The sequence below is a fragment of the Podarcis erhardii genome (genome assembly GCF_964252035.2).
Source record: "Podarcis erhardii genome assembly, chromosome: 2".
NCBI lineage: Eukaryota > Metazoa > Chordata > Lepidosauria > Squamata > Lacertidae > Podarcis > Podarcis erhardii.
The window spans coordinates 35,855,899-35,872,433 of NC_138498.1; the positions used below are offsets into that span (position 1 = coordinate 35,855,899).

General features: G+C 42.2%; 2 protein-coding genes across 3 annotated transcripts in view; one reads left to right on the plus strand and one right to left on the minus strand.

The window, feature by feature from the left end:
* The window catches only part of RECQL5 (RecQ like helicase 5), a 47,187-nt gene extending 38,403 nt beyond the window's left edge, over positions 1 to 8,784 (minus strand). Inside the window, 7 exon segments of the mRNA XM_081850699.1 lie at positions 876 to 961; positions 1,457 to 1,619; positions 1,877 to 1,988; positions 3,329 to 3,434; positions 4,941 to 5,459; positions 6,119 to 6,240; positions 7,812 to 8,784. Of these exon segments, the coding sequence (XP_081706825.1) occupies positions 876 to 961; positions 1,457 to 1,619; positions 1,877 to 1,988; positions 3,329 to 3,434; positions 4,941 to 5,459; positions 6,119 to 6,240; positions 7,812 to 7,998 (1,295 nt within the window). The 5' untranslated portion in view covers positions 7,999 to 8,784.
* Positions 8,785 to 8,947: 163 nt separating this feature from the next.
* SAP30BP (SAP30 binding protein) overlaps positions 8,948 to 16,535 on the plus strand; it is a 40,496-nt gene continuing 32,908 nt past the window's right edge. The window contains exons 1-3 of one of the 2 annotated variants that reach the window (XM_081850902.1): positions 8,950 to 9,111; positions 11,008 to 11,117; positions 15,743 to 15,790. In XM_081850902.1, coding sequence (XP_081707028.1) covers positions 8,994 to 9,111; positions 11,008 to 11,117; positions 15,743 to 15,790 — 276 coding nt within the window. In that variant the 5' untranslated portion in view covers positions 8,950 to 8,993. Of the gene's footprint in view, positions 9,112 to 11,007; positions 11,118 to 15,742; positions 15,791 to 16,535 lie in introns of both variants that reach the window. The other variant, XM_081850903.1, reaches the window with a different exon arrangement.

Consider the following 16,535-nt stretch of genomic DNA (forward strand, 5'->3'; position numbering starts at 1 on the left):
AACGCAGTCAGAGCTAGGCTGGGGTTGTAAGCACTAAGCTACTTTATTAAGCATAGGGCAGAACAAAAGAAAACATGTCTCCTCTCTCCGGTCTTCCTCAGAGAGAAGTCAGAAGTGAAAGCAAAAACAAATGGAAGCAGAGTACAGTAAACATCTGCTCCCATGATTCCAACAGTTGGTGCTGGAATGCATAACACAGACATGTGATGAACCAGTCCTACACAATATCTGCACAGTGAGAGGAATAGAAACCCAATAGGCTGCAGTCAACGAAATAGTTTCGCTAGCAGGAACCAATGCAGTGAGACTCCCCGCCCTCCCCATATATCTTTGGGAGGTTGGGAGAAACCCCAGAAGAGTGCACAGGGATGGGAGAGAGGAAATTGTTCCATTTGGCAAGCAGGAAAGCTTGCACTCATGGAACGACCATAATAGTACTGCAATGAATTCCATCCAAAATATCCAACTCTCTAAAGGGCTGACCATTCCAAACTTCTATGCAAAGTTTCACAACCAATGGACCACCATACATCACAGGAGGAAGCTTCATGACTAAACAATATTCAATTAAAATTATTTCTACATCAAGCCTTTAGGTTTCATATTGCCTTTCTTTTCAAAGAAGTTAAAGCTAGTGAGAGGTTCCAAAAATACAGTAATATGTAGAATAGATTTCCTACCAGACCTTTAGCAGAACTCTAGTAAAGGTAATACAACATGGGCCATTTGTGCTACCACATACACACAAACCCCCATTATGAGATCAGTCTATCATGTTGCACTTCCACGTCATAAAAAGCAAAGCCCTCAAGATTCCAATCACTAGGAAACAAATATATGTTTCTCCAATCCATCAACTATTAGGATAAACCTACCCCAGTTCTTCAGAGAAGGCCACCATAGCATCAAAGTCTTTCAACATAGCTTTACTGGAGTCTTTCCATCTGGAGCCTCGCTTTTCCTGAAGAAAGGTAAAAACAAATAAGCAAAACCACTTATTTTTAGAAACACTGTGTTCAAAAGCAAGCTTTCTTTCAGAACTACGCCTCTTTCCTCTAGTTGCATTGTGACACAATAACCAATGTTCATTCAACTCTGTAGGAGTGCTGCACATAGGTAAAACCACAAACTTTTCAGGTGCACCTTTTGTGCACTTCAGTGCAACCAAACCTTAATATTATATTTTTCATCCTAATGTTGCCTCCAGTACTTCTCTAATGCAGCAACAAATGACTCCATATGTAGCCCCTCTGAAGTGACAGTAGGGAAATCTGCCACGTATTTAGTAAAATGTATATCTTCCTCTTAATTAGCATGTGAAAGGACCTCACAAAATTAAAATTACATACAATTACACTACATCCATGCAAGAGCATAATATATAGTTCATTGTAATTAAAGGACTATTAGCTAAGGCATGTGAACTGCATTGAACCATGTCACACAAGGCTCTCACCTGCAACGCAGCAAGTTCCTTTTTGATCAGGAAGCTGATTTGATCCCTGTCATCCCGCGAGTAATAGAGGCGACAGCTGGATGGCTTTCCATCTCTCCCAGCCCTTCCAGACTCCTGGTAATACCCAGCTATAGATTGTGCAAGATTCCAATGTGCAACAAATCTGCATGGTGTAAGACAATTAAGCTATTACTTTCAAATCCCTATCTGAACAAAACTAGGACTGCATACAAATCCAGGACAAAACTAAGCATAAAAAAAGAGACCACTCTGTGAGAAGCCCAATTTTTGCTTTTAATTACACCCTTCTGTTAAGAAGGACAGGCAAGGAAATATAGTGGTACCAGGTTCTTCCAGATGTTGAGCAAATGTATATTGAACAAACAGTATGCATCGCCCATTTGGGATGACTTCACACACCTGACATTAGCTTTGTCAACTCCCATTCCAAAACTGATAGTAGCAACAATAACTGGAACCTTCTCCTCCATCCATTCATTCTGAACCGATGTTCTATCTGCTACTTTCAGTCCTGAGAAGAAGCAAAAGACAAGAGTGCGATACCAGCAGGAAGAACCTCCGCTCTTACCGTCATCACCAAGAGGCAAACCACACCAACCTATCAGTCCCTAGTTGTCTTTGAATCCATCTCCTTGCCTACTTCTCCTATCCTGTTTTGCCAGCATATGTGAGGAGAATCCAAGACCTAAAACAGAATTCTCATGGTCTGAGGATGGAGTCTAACTCCATAAGCTCCCAAGACTATGTGTACTCAGATCCCCAAACCTCCTTCAGACACAAAAGGGAATAAAAATGTGGTCCGTAAAGCACTGTGATTAGCAGGGAAGCAATGAGGCTTCCAGTTTGGCCAGGCAGAAGAATTAGAAGTCCTGCTTGGGTCAACAGAGCAGCACCTACAGCCTGTGACACTCTAGGACCCAGCTCCTGATGGCAGGGAGCATGTGTTAGAGTATACATTCCAGTTCCTTGCATAGCTGCCTGTGATCTCAACCTAGTACTGACAAGAAGTATCATCGAAAAAGCAGTACAGAACAAGTTTAGAAGCCAAGTATGAGACGTTTTCCCTTGGAACTCATGTGTGGGGAAACTAAAGCAAAGTTGAGTGCAAAGGGCTTCAGGGAAAGTCAATACACCAGAAGTCCTCAATTTAGCAACACTTTTGGCATTAATTTAAACATCCAGTTGCAAGCCAAATAAAAAGGGGAAAGGGAAGAAGGTAGTGGATTGAGATAAGCGTTCAGAAATGGCAGAAGAAACAGGAGGACTAGGAAGGGAAGCGTGGGAGAATCATGAGGCAAAGAAAAGCAAGCCGGAGCAGGAGAAGTTTGGGGGAGGTCCAGGAAAGGAGAAATTACAATAAGAAAGCACATAGAGAAAAGGGACTAGGAGAAAGGGAGCTGGGCTAAAGTTAACTAGGAATAGAAAGGAATGCTGGGGTATGGCAATCATTCACACACATCAGCCTCCCCAAACCCAGTGCCTCCCAGGTGCTATGGATTATAACCCCCATCATATCTAACCATTGGCCATGCTGAAGAGAGGTGCAGTCCAGAACAGATGCAGGACTTTGCCACTCCCTCTGGCCCTGAATTTTGAGCGACCTGAAATCTTACCCCTGACACAATGATCTGGCAGGATAATAAGGCTCCTGTGCTTTGGAATGGACTCTATTCAGCAAGATCATATCAGTGTGGTACTAAATTTGCATTCCAAAGAACATATTAAAGAAAAACAAGTCAAGACCGGGCTTTACAACCCACAGTATACTGACTGGACCCTGAGACTAGAATAAAGAACTCTTTCGCATACTTAAAAAATGCTTACGAATCAAAGTAACACAGCTTTTTCTACCTGCATGATATGCCTTGGAGTTGACTCCTCTGTAGCTAAGTTCAATAGCCACTTGTTCACATACTTCTCTCTTCCTGCAGTAGACAATTCCGCAGCCTGAGTAGCGCTACACAGGGGGAGGAAGAGTAGGCAACATAAGTCAAAGTGTCATAAGGAAACCTATTAATGTTATTAAGAGCTGGTATAGATTCAAGGTATCAAGAAGAACAAAACAACGGGTGGTATTCAACTGCCACATCCCTGTCAGCAAAAGGATTTCCACTTGTGCAACAGGACTTTCCCTCTTTTCCACACAAACAGAAATCCTTGTGCTGACAGAACAAGAAATTTAGTGCTGTGATGGATTCCAGCCAGTGGTAATAGCCTTTCATATGCATGCCTCATGGTCAGCATCGTACATATTTTATGCAGGAATTTCATAGAAGGGAACATGCAATCCAATGAAATCAACTCTCTTGAGAATTTCAGATTTAACTCTTCCTCCTCTCCCTTAAAAGAAGTTATTGGGAAATGCTTTAAAAATGTATGAACTACAATGAACACTAAATCCACAGAAGGGCTTCTGGTCCTTGAATTCTATGAATGACTCTGACAGATCTCTCAATCCTACCTTCGCAGTGAATGACAGCATGACAGCATTGCTTTACAAGCAAAGCCTCTGGTCCTTGGGATACCAGGCTGCCAAATTAGTGAGGGGTTCTGAAGAGATTAACAGAGTAAAAGATGGGCACTTATCCAGTGGGTGCCCTTACAATGCTTGCTGGCTGGAAATGGAGGCTATGGCAGTACTGGACAGAATTGCTTCAACTCCCCTGTGCAAGGTGTCCATGAGCCCCTGCTGAGGGACATTATTAAAGAATTTGGCCTGCCAGTCCATTGGCAGAGTTTGGAGCTGGGCTGCCAGGAGAGGTGGTGGCTTTCTTCTCTGAAGCACCTCAGTGACTGCAGAGTGAGAGAGCATGCTGAGTGCTGCACATGCCCAGTGTGGTGCCCCACCCCACCCCCGTTGCCACTCCCTTTGCCGGTGAGCAGAGCACCACATACAGGAGGCTTGGAGACGTCTACTCACTACTCTTGAATCTGCTTGCTACTCTGGGCAGCTATCTCCTTCTCTTGATGGGGGATGCAAGGGGCTCAGGGAGATCGTTTGCTACCCTGGGCAGCTGTCCCCTGTCAGCTGGAGGCTGTGCAAACTGGAGGATCATACAGCGCTGGGCACCATCACAACGCCCAATGCTCTAAAAGCATTGTAATCTCTCCCTGTCCCTGTATATGCCTAAGGACTATAAGCAACTGCCAAGCAGTAGCCCAGGAGCAACCACATTGCCCTGCTTTTCTCTAGAAGGCAGAGCCCAAAGCTGGAAGGTTCCTCCTTTCTAGACAAGACAAAGGTTGTTGTTTTTTCCTGATTGGCCTTGCCTTTTTCCCAAGTGGAGTTAACTGTTTACTGTCTGCTCTGCTGTTCGAGAATCCCCTTTCATTCATCCCCTGCCCCGATAAAATTAAGTTTTAGGAAATATATTCCAATCCACTTAAAACGAAAGCTGCCTAGAGTAAGATAGGCAGGGGAGAAAATTTTAAAAACAAAATGTTTCCTACAGATTTAACTCACCCCAGAGTCATCCTTCTGCCCAAGACACTTCAGACAGAACTGTTTCAGGTTTTCATACGGATCCGTTAAGGTATCTTTATATTGCACATCATAGAACAGGTTGGACCTGAAGCAAGGTGTTTTGAAAGTGGCAACAGGCCTCTTTAGCTTAAGCGATGCAACAATATCATCTTGGACCTGTTTGGTGGCTGTGGCCGTCAGGGCTATGCATGGAGTGTTGGGTATTTGACCGCGCAAAGAGCCAAGTCTCAGGTAGTCTGGTCGGAAGTCATGCCCCCACTGAGAAACACAGTGAGCCTCGTCAACTATTAGGTAGGAAAGGAGGTTTCGAGACACTAGAACCTTCAGGGTAGGCTGAAAGGAAGAGGAAGCTGCCATCTCTGGCGTGATGTAGAGGAGCTTTATCTGAGGCTTGTCACACATCAAGTCAGCTAAGATGGCCTTTTTCTCCTGAGCAGAAATCTTGGAGTTAAGAGAGCTGGCTTTCACGCTGAGCAAGAGCAAATGGTCCACTTGGTCCTGTGAAAGAAAAAAGAGCAAGGTGCTTAGAGGAAAGCATCCTTCTACCAAAATAGCTGTCATACTATTGATTGATCCTAATCAATCAGGCTTTACCACCAGCCCTGTAGTTTGCAAAACACATCTCCATGTTATATTTATTTTAAAGACTTAAAATATTGTTCATTTACAGAAATTGGTTGTAATTAGGCAGCCTAACATAATCAAATGACAAGACTGTCACTCTCTAGTCTATTTCATTAGCAATGATAATTTCACAATGTCTGGCAATCAATTTGTTTCTCTTAGGTAGTGAAGTTCAAGAAACCATATTAGTTTACTTTAGAGAACAGGGAATTGTGTCAATATATTGCATTTTTATCTGCATAACAGATACATTAAAAAAACACAGAATAACCTTCACTCAAACATCCAATACATTAAGAATATTAGGAATTATTATAAAAAGGATTATTTCTATCAGGTTATAGCACACTACTGAATTATACATTAACATAACTATGATCTGTGTTTGGTCAACTAGACACCACAGATGAGGTGGATTCAGCTAATATGGTACCTATTCTATTTCAATCATCTCAGATTTTACTTTTTTGACCATAAGCAAGACACAACGGGTTCTTCAAGATTCCTTTCTTTCTTACAATAAGAGGTATTACCTGAATCAGTGAAATTAAAGGTGAAATTACAATAGTGATTCCTGTTGCCAGGACTGCTGGAAGCTGGTAGCACAGGGATTTCCCTGCGCCAGTGGGCATGCATACAAAGACATCCTTCTCCCCTGCAAAGGCAACAGTGCAGCAATCAAGGCTTTTTAAAACACAAATATATTTATCTGCATTTCTGGGCTGGGGGCGTGGACACTAAGTGTTTTGGGGAAAGCTGATAACATTTACAAAATATCTAGATAAACATTGTGCTGGCAAGAAAATAAATTGATAGTTAACAGAAAAATAGAACACTTGTTACACAGAATCATAGACTGTAGAGTTGGAAGGGGCTCAACTAGTCCAACACCCTGAAATGCTGGAATCTCAACTAAAGCATCCGTAACAGATGGCCATTCAACCTCTGCTTAAAAACCAGGAGAGTCCACCACCTTCTGAGAGTCCATTCCACTGTCAAACAGCTCTTCCTGCCAGAATGCTATTTCTGATGTTGAGTCAGAATCTTCTTTCTTCTGACTTGAAGCCATTGGGTTCAGATCCTACCCTCCAGAAAGCCCTGCACTAGAAAAATGCAATGGGTACCCAACTTCTGTTCATAGCCAATAGACTGTGAAGGCCAAGAAAGATAGGGATGGGAAATGTCCCCTTTCTCAAATTTTCTAGGTTTCCACATCTCTTAATGGCCAAGCAGGGGCATATGCCAGCCATCAAATGACAACATAAAACCCAGCTTTGTAGTAGACTATGCCTCAATGCACAGCCATACAAATAAATATAATGAAATGGCCAAAATCTAAATGTGGAATGTCTCTTGACTGCCTTTCAGCTCCCAGCTGGAAAACACAACACCTGTATGGTATCTCTGGCTGCTTCTACTTCTCAAGCACCAATGCCAGTATCACACAGTGAATCATGCTTTAAGTTTGGGTGCAACTGTTCCAGGTTTAAAGCTTTGCTCAGCTTAAGGCAACCCACTTTCAGAAAACATACTGCAAAACATAAACACAATTAATTGACAGTAAATGTCAGTGAACAGAATGAGGCTTACTTCCCAGCAAGCACATTTAGCACCATGCTGCAAACCTAATAACCCAAAAAATACAGGAATTTCCATAACCAAAGAAGTAGATTAGGACACAGTGAATTTAAGAGACTGAGAGTGCAACCCATGTTTGCTTGGAAGTATACCTCACTGTTCAATAGAGCTTATTCCCTTGGGCAGCAGCCTTGGCCAAGCATTCACTTGTTCCCTGTAAGAGACATTTAACTGAGGAATTTATAATGGATTGTAAGTCCTATGCTCCTTTGGGAAGAAGAGGATATAAATTTAATAAATAAAGTAGGGCTCGCTAACTTGCGGCCCCACAAGTGCTGTTGGATTTGCAGTTTCTATCAGTAACACCTGGAGGGCCACAGGTCAGCCACCCCTGCCTAAAATTTGACCAGAACACCTTCAGCTATAGGGGAAATAGATTTATACAAATTGTATAGCCTTTGTACCATATAGTGTAATTAATGCAAACTCAAAAGCAGAAATCTAATTTCTGTAAGTATCATTTGTCATCATGTTTTTACATTTAGCAGAAATGAAGGAACTGTGGTGTTTTGAATAGTATGTAAAAAAGAAAAAGGCAAAATTATTCAACCCTACTATATATTGCAAAAACAGGTGTTTGCAATTTACCTTTCACAACAGTTCTGGTTGCACTTTCCTGCAATGAAGTCTTGAAAGTGTCAAATCCAAACACTTTTTTCAGAGTTCGTTGAACTCTATCGTCTAGTCTTGAGGAAGAGCAGTTACTCATCTTATAAGGAGATACTGGAGATAATTCAAAATAGAGATAAGGAGAGGATCGTTGTGCAATTATCATTGTCTGCTACAATCCATCATTTAGCCACAAGCAGCTTCTCAGGGCAGGCAGAGTGGAACAGCCCCATTTAGATATACCCAAACTTACTTATGTCCACACTTTCCTTTTGGCACAAACATCTACATTCAGCTATGTAATCCAATAAAACAGAAAGAGTTCTCGAAATGCCTGCGCCATCCGAAAAGCCAAAGATGTAGGCGCAGCAGAAGAGGATGCTACCTGAAAGCAAAAATACCTCTCATAGCAGAACACACTGCTTCTGATTAGCTGCTGCCAGTCACTTTTGGGCTGATTTTCTTCGCTCCTCCTAATCCTACGGCTGCTTTTTAAGTTATGTTACTTCCTCTGAAGCCTGACCTCAAACCCATTTATACATCCTTTTAACCCAACTCACATGCCAGCTCTTTCAGGGGAAAGAAACTGAAACAATTCCTAAGCACAAAGGTAAATCAGCTCCCACCCTTACTGTGTAGCCATAACACTACGATTCTTAACGACCCTCTTCCTCCTGAATTTTACTAGAGTTGCAAGGCCTTCCCTGACCAGTTTCCGTTTCCTTCTTCCCAAATAATGTCCAGCTGCCCAGAACTACCACAGATAAAGCGGGAGGGCGAAAGAGAGGGGACTACGTGGAGAGCCTCAGCCCGGCTTTCGACTTCGCGCGCACTCCAGTACCCTCCGTCTCAGAGAAGGCAGGCCACTGGCTCCCAGCTACGCCTCTGTCAGAGCGAGTGTTTTAGTTTTACAACATCGTCCAACGACACTCCTGGGCCCTTCCGAGTCGCCGCTTACCGCCCACCCGCCACCCGCGCGCTCAGGCAGTTTCCGGCAGCGGCACGGATTGGGCGCGCGGCGAGATGACGTCCGCGACGGATTCCGTTCGGGAGGCTATGAGAGCGGTTGCCGCGGCAACAGCATTTTCCCCAGCAGACCGCCTCGTGCGTCACTCGCGCGCGCCGGAAGGCAATTCGCTCGCGACGCTCGGATAGAAGAAAATGGCGGCGGCGAAGAAAAGCGTCCTCTCTTCTTTGGCCGTTTATGCTGAGGATTCCGAGCCCGAATCCGATAGTGAGGCCGGTGGAGCGGCCAGCGAGCGAGGAGCAGGGACGACGGGTGAGGCCTTGGTGGGACTATGGCGGAGCGGGGAGGGAATTAAGGATTAATGAGTGTTCGGGGATGTCTTTTTTTACGCCGGGGCCTCCACGGAAAGCTGGAGGGGTCTGTGGTGGGAGGATATTCCCCGCCCCGCCGTTGTTCGGTAAAGGGGGGAAATAATCACGCTTCTCTGGGATGATGGATGACGACGTGGCGTTTCGCCAAACAGCATCTTCTGCCTAGCGTTACTTTGTGTTTAGGGCATATAGTGAGGCTACCTAGAATTTACGTGACGGATTTACGTATAAGCTAAACAAGCTATAGCTAGGGCCCCACTCTCTTGGGGGGGGGGGCAAAAAAAATTAAAGGAAAAAAACTGGATGTAAATTTCCAAAATATAAGATAAAAAAACAAATAAAATAAGACCTACATACAGCAACAGTGTTTTGTGTTGTGTAGGCTCCTATTATGTGCTAATGGCTTTAGATACCTGTTAGGTCCATAAATTATCATATAGCATATATTCAAGACACCAAAAAGTCACAATTTGTTGTTGACAAAGGACAGCTGGACATATAAAGGACATATAAAGGGTCCCATTACCTTCAGAAGCTTAGGGCCTCATCAAATCTAAATCTGGCCCTGACGTAAATTATTGTTATTCGCTGCTGTATTGTGCCTGGCAGTCGATCCCAAAAGCTTGGGCCATTGGCTCTTCCTTGGCATTAGTGCTTGATATCCTTTTAAACGGAGATGCTTGGCATTAGGCGTTCTACTTATAAAGCATATGTTGCGCCACTGATTTATTTCCCCATCCCCAAGCCTACGCAGGACCTTAGTCCCCTCCCCCCGTGATGTCTGCCTTCCAGCCAGTTTTCTTTCTCAGAGGTGTATTTCAAATGCCCATGATTCAAAACTAGCTTCTGATGTGCAGCCACTGTGGAACCTTTATATGTAAAATGTGCTGTTAGCTTCTTAACAACAACAACAACTGCAATATGCAGCTGCAGTGTTTGATTTTATGAAAGCTGTGAATTGTGTGCCCAAATTTGTAATTATTGGGGCCATCACACAATTTTAAGGGCCCCTTGCAGTTGTTTTTGTGTGTGTCTGTGTATTAATTGTTATAAGAATTCTAATGTTTCAAATATAGATTAAATGTTCATAAATGTAACCACGTATATAAACCACATATCTGAAGCCATTTTGTCCCTTCCAAAAGGGCCTCAAATATTTCTCTACAGTTGGAGGAAGTTTTCCAATTATCTTTTCACCTCCAAATCCAGTTAATAAAACTACCTGTAATGTAGCGGCTTACATCTCCCAGCAAATTCAGTCTGGCAAGAATCTGTTAAGGTGAGCAGGCTATCAATAGGTATAAATTAGTAAAGAAGATAATCAGGAACTATAGTATTTATCAACTCAAAAGGAATGGTCTGGCTACCCAGGCAATGCAATCAGGAAGATGTTATCAGATACCTTGATAGACAGGAGAGAAGTTGCACTCAGATTTCTGCTGGAGACTGCCTTCTTCTGTGATGTATGTATGATGTTTTTGGGGTGGTCTTGGGCTAAGGGGTGTGCAGTTTCAAAAGTCTTTATAGGGGCTTGCACACCTTTATTCTGGGTCTCTTTCACCTCCTTGCAAGTGTGACTCTGTTGCAACAGATAATGAAAGATATTCTTTGCTTTCACTGGATCCTTGCCTCCATCTATGCATCTCTGACCAATCATGGACTATGGGGACTCAGTCCCTTGGGGAGTTGGGCAGCAAAAGCCAACCCCCCATTTTTCTACAAAAACACATGCTATTGTTAAATCTGTATCAATTTCTTGCATATGTTTCCACTGGAATACCAAATGATCACTAACTTGATTTTTTCATCCCCCCCCCCCTTGTTTTGGATGAGGTAGAAGAAAAAGGAGGTCTGGTGTCAGAAGGCTACGGAGAGGATGACTTCAGTAAAATGGAGGGAGAGGAGGATGGTTATGATGACGATGAAGATGAAAATAGTAGACAATCGGTAGGTATATAATTATATTAATGCTGAGTCTATACAAAATTCTTTTGTGCCTTCCACTTTGTAATAGATTTGCCTGACTCCTCACCTCTTATTTCTTTCTCTTATTGCTATGTATGTGCTTATGGAGTTATAGCTTAAAATGTCAGAAAAGTAAATCTTAACACATCTGGAAGTATGACTTTTCATAGAACTGTAGAGTTGGAAGGGACAACTGGGGTAATGTTGTCCAACCCCCTGGAAGGCAGGAATCCTTTACCCAAAGTGGTGCTTGAACCCACAACCCTGAGATTAAGAGTCTCCTGCTCTACCAACAAGCCATCCCTTCAGTCTTATAGTGGGCTCTTTGGCATCCACTTGTTACAGTAACATTCTCTATGGCTCCTATTTAAGTTGTCAGTTCTTTTACTAAGTGGTCTGTACCCTAGACAAGTTGTAAAAGAAACTTAGTTGTATTTCCTCCCCTCCAATTTTAAGGAACAACATTATCTCAAATAAGCTGTTAAAATGTATGACGAAAGATGTCTGAGAAGGGTCTGTGGTAGACCTGTAGTCTAAGATATGCTGGAGAAGGTGTTCCTTTACACCATATATTTTATTACAGTAGTAAATTCCATTTCCTGCACTGTGTGAGAAATGTCTAGTACACAAGAAGATTAAGTGGGGCGGGGCGGGGGGAATCTACAATACAGTTTATATTAAAATAGTTGCTTGATGATGTTGGCAATATTAGCATGACAGACATTTGAAATGTCTTGTCCTATACCTGGTTTGTGTGTGTCGGGTTGTAACTCTATAAATTTCATCCTGTAACCTGTCAGAGGGAGAGGACAATTTGCTCCAGTTGTTTTGCAGTAATGGTTTCTTGCTGGGTTAAGATCTTTTAGCATTGTGCTTATCATTATCTGTAAAATTGCTAGAGCAGACACTCAGATGGCATTTTGTAAGAGGTTACTGTGATGAACATTTCTCCAAACTTTTTTTCATTTTATAGTACTCGTTTCACCTTTCACAGCCTTTTCCAACAGAAGTCCTGTGCATTTCTGTTTGTTTTTACTAGTTTGCAAGAAGCAAAGTACTACTGCAGTATATGTGGCTTCCTGTCTGCATACGTGTTCCTTTTGTCTGGTGACAACTTTGCATATGTATATTGTTCAGAAATAAAAATTAACAACATTCTTAGAACCAAACACATTAAAAAGTAAATATCTTGAGGACAGTTTTTCAGACTATGGTCTAATTCCCTATTGTTCCGTATGGTATTCACTTTAGCTTGAATAACAGTGCCTTTAATTGGTATTATTTTACCTGAGAACAAAGCATGTTTGTATTTAGTGGAATTTTTATTTAATGTTTTACATAATACAGTAACTAAGCTTTTGTTCTTGTTAAAACTTAGGTAATCCTTTTTATTGGGAATGGGATGAGGGTAAACTACCTTTTTATAGTCTTGGTTGATTTTTCTTTTGGTGTCTGTGAAATGGCAATTGTTCAGTATACAAGTCTCATAGAGAACCTGCTAGGTCTACATCAGTTGTAAAAAGATGCACAAAATGGGTGTGGTAATAATTTTGGTCTCTGCTGCTGAAAGAGAATGGAAACTTTGGGACTTCATTGAATTGTTCTTTAGCAATTATCAGAACCAACAGATTGATAATGTAACTTCTTCTTTTTTTTTTAATAATATTTATTAAAATTTTCCAATTAATTACAAATTAATAAAACATCCAATTTCAAATCTTTTTCCAGTTACATCCTTTCAGGACTTCCCCTTCCCTCCCCCCCTTGTATTCCAAATCTCTCAAATGATCTCAACAAGTTCTTCTCCTCAATTCAAACTTGTTATCCTTAACCCAATTTTTTTTTTTTTTTTAAAAAAAACATTATTTTCCATTCCCCTAAAATCGGCTTATTCCCACCACGAGTTCCCCACTTTAGAATACCATGTAGATGTATATAGCCTAAATAAAACATAGTTTACGCCTTTAAGGATTCCACATTTCCCACCCCCCCTTTTCCCGGTTGCGTTCCCAATGTTCCTCAATGTCCGATATTTCCACTCTCTCTAAATCATAGTCCTTTGCCAGTCCTCTTTAGTTTCGAATGTCCAATCATGGAAGGATTCTGTCTCAAAGAGAGGCCCATTTTTTCCATCCAGATTTTTATATCCAGGAGTGAAAAACTCCAAATTATAATCCTTAAGCTTGTCAAATCTGGATGTCCCAAATGTCCCCACTTTTGACTTGGTCCAATTCTTGTTATTTTGTTGTTCTTATTGATCACACTCCTCTTTCTATTTCTTTCTGTCCCTGTTTTCCTGCACAAATGTCCTAATTCCAAAAGTTAGTTCCTTTACAGAGGCTTGTTATTCAGAAACAAAACATTACGTCAAGTTCCTTTCATTCCACAACAGATGATTCCATTGTCTTCTTCGGTGTAGTGGCCTCTGTAGTCATAATAATGTTCCATTTCTGCAGTTTCCCAGGAGATAAACAGTTCAGTTCCAATTTCCAGCTAAAACTTGTAATATCCCTCGGCTCCTCTAGGTGGATTGCAAAAACTGAGTTCTCTTCCAGATCGCGTCCATTAGCCCTAGTAACTTTGTAATCCTTATTTAAAACAATTTGTATCCAATTTATAACAAATATAACCAGCAAAGTCCTTGTAACATAGTCTCTATCTTATTTTCCGCTTTGACAGCTCTTTGACAGCTGTCAAAACTTGCCTTTCTCCTCTCCAAACTCCGTCATCGATCACTCCCGGGGTTCCAGGGGGGGTTGTTTTTAAGTCCGAATTCTACTTTCCTCCTCCAGCTCAAACTCATATTCTTCACTCGTGAGGTTAAAAACTTGCCAAAATGATGTTACTTCGATCTTAGTTATCAGATCCTTTGCTTTGACCCTTCTACAATGGAGGGGGTGGCTGACTTCCTTTTTTGCGCCTCCCCCGCTCGCTCCGAAATTTTTAAAATTTTTGTCCCTCTTTTTAGTCCAAGTTCCAATTACTTACAGGTTGTTCTTTTAGGTCCGAATTTTCAAAGGAAGAAGCCAGCGCTCTCCGCCGAATGGCATGCGGCTTCGCACGGCAGGGATAGCAGAGGACTCAAAACACCACGCTTCTCCCCGGCACCCGATCCGTAGCCTTTAAAAAGGCTCCTTCACGAGTCGGGAGGGCGCTAACGGTGTCAGCCGAGTCTCCATGTCCACGGCCCCCGTGGCCGTGGTTTTTAAGGGTCCCCGCATCGCCGGTGCGGTAGGACCCAGCCCCTGCCGTGCAGGCTCCCTCCGGAGCTCGGAGGGAGTCCGCCATTCGGCGATGGCGCCGACCCGGAAGTCTGATAATGTAACTTCAAGGCAATACTTGTATGCTGATCTTCTTAAATACTGTCTTCCCCATTCTCACACTGATTTCATCTTCACCAACAATTTGGGTTGTCCTCTTCAGAGGTGTGGATTTTGTTGGTTTAAGAGCATAAGAAGAGCCTGCTGGAATGGGCCAAAGGACCATCTTGTCCAACACAGTGGGCAACTAGATGCCTATAGGAAGCCCACTATCAGAACCTGAGTGCAACAGCACTCTCCTATCCTGAGATTCCTCTGAACTGGTATTCAGAGGCCTACTGCATCTGACACTGGAGGTAGAACATAGCCTTATCCTCCATGAATTTGTCTAATTGTCTAAAGGCATACAAACTGGTAGCCATCACTTGGGATTTGGGAGCGAGTTCCATTGTTTAGGTATGCACTGTGTGAAAAAGTATTGTCCTGACTCTTCTAAAATTGAGCTTCATCCATGAGTGTCATGAGAGGGCAAAAAACTTCTCTGCATCTACTTTCTCCATACTATGCATCATTTTATCAACTTCTTATTCACCTTTTCTCTAGACTAAAAAGTCCCATATGTTGTAACCTTTCCTCTGTCCCCTTGGTGATGCCCCCCCCCCGAACCTTTCTAATATCTTTTTTGAGATAACACAGACAGAACAGTACACTGGTTTCTCATAATGGTTGCACCATATAATGAATGGCATTTTTATATTGGCAGTTCCGTATTCAGTCCTTTTACTAATGATTCCTAGCATAGTATTCATCATCATCTCAGCTGTCACACACTGGATTGATGTTTTTACTAAGCTATCCACTACAGCCCCAGTGCCTTATTCTTGGTCAGTCACTGCCAGTTCGGACTCGGTGAGCATACACTGTGTTTTGGAGGTCACAAAATCAGAGAGGTGTTAATAATTGCTAGCGTGTTTAGATCTCATGTTTGTTCACTCTTTATGAACAGTCTTTGTATAAAAGAGTGGCAGTGAATAATTTCCTCTTGACACAAATTTCTTTTCCTATCTGTGCTGGCCTTTTTGTTGTCTGTTTTTCGACAAATCAAATGTTATATGGGCATTTGGAATCTATACCGACACCTGTTTGATTAGATGTACAGATGTCTTGTTAATGTCATATTTTATCTGAATTGATGTTTTATCAGAGGGAGGGGAAAGCATTGCAAGAACAGCTCAGCTGAATGCAGAGGTGAAGCTGGGCTATTTAATGCAAGTCCCTTGCAACACATGCAAGAACTTGCTGAGCCCACTCTTTAAAGCTTAATCCTGTAAATTCTTTGTCTTATAGGAAGATGACGATTCAGAGACTGAAAAACCTGAGGCTGATGACCTAAAGGTATTTGGAAGAGTGTTATGATGGGAATACAGTGTAAATAGCATGATTAGTTCATCATTTGCCTCTCATATTGTTGACAAGCTGGTGCAAAATCTTTTTGTGGGGTCTGTGGGAAGGAACTCTTGAAACACTTAGAAATAGCCCAGATTTTGAAAGGCTACTAAAATGACTTTCTAGAACAAATTAGGTAACTCACTACATTATGAAATATTTTGCATGGGTTCTGATGGCTATTGGCTGAAAACCTAGTCCGTTCAACGCACATATTGTGAATGATCAGATTGCTTCTTGCCATGTGCAAGCATATTTTTCTAAGAGTACATGTGTACTTATTTGAATCTATTCAGTGTTTAATACTGCCTTGTGTTTAATAAATACTGGAGTATGTGGTGAGCCATGCTGCCCAGAAAGTTCTCGTGTTGCCACCCTCCAGACCTAATATGGAGGAACAACATAAAGATGGGCCTCAAATGATTAATGCAGATTCCGGGATGGTTTATATGGGGGAGAGGTGGTCCTTCAGGTATTGCGGTCCTGAGCTGTTTAAGACTTTATAGGTCAAAACCAGCAGTTCAGATTGGGCCCAAAAAATAATTGGCAGGCAGTGCAGTTGGGCCAGGATTGGTGTAATATGCTCAAACTGTCACGTCCCAGTGAGTGACACTGGGGATTTAGTCATAGCAACTGATTTTTGGCACGGGAGTGGGGAGTTGTTGTAAATAATTAAGTGCTGCAGAATAGACGT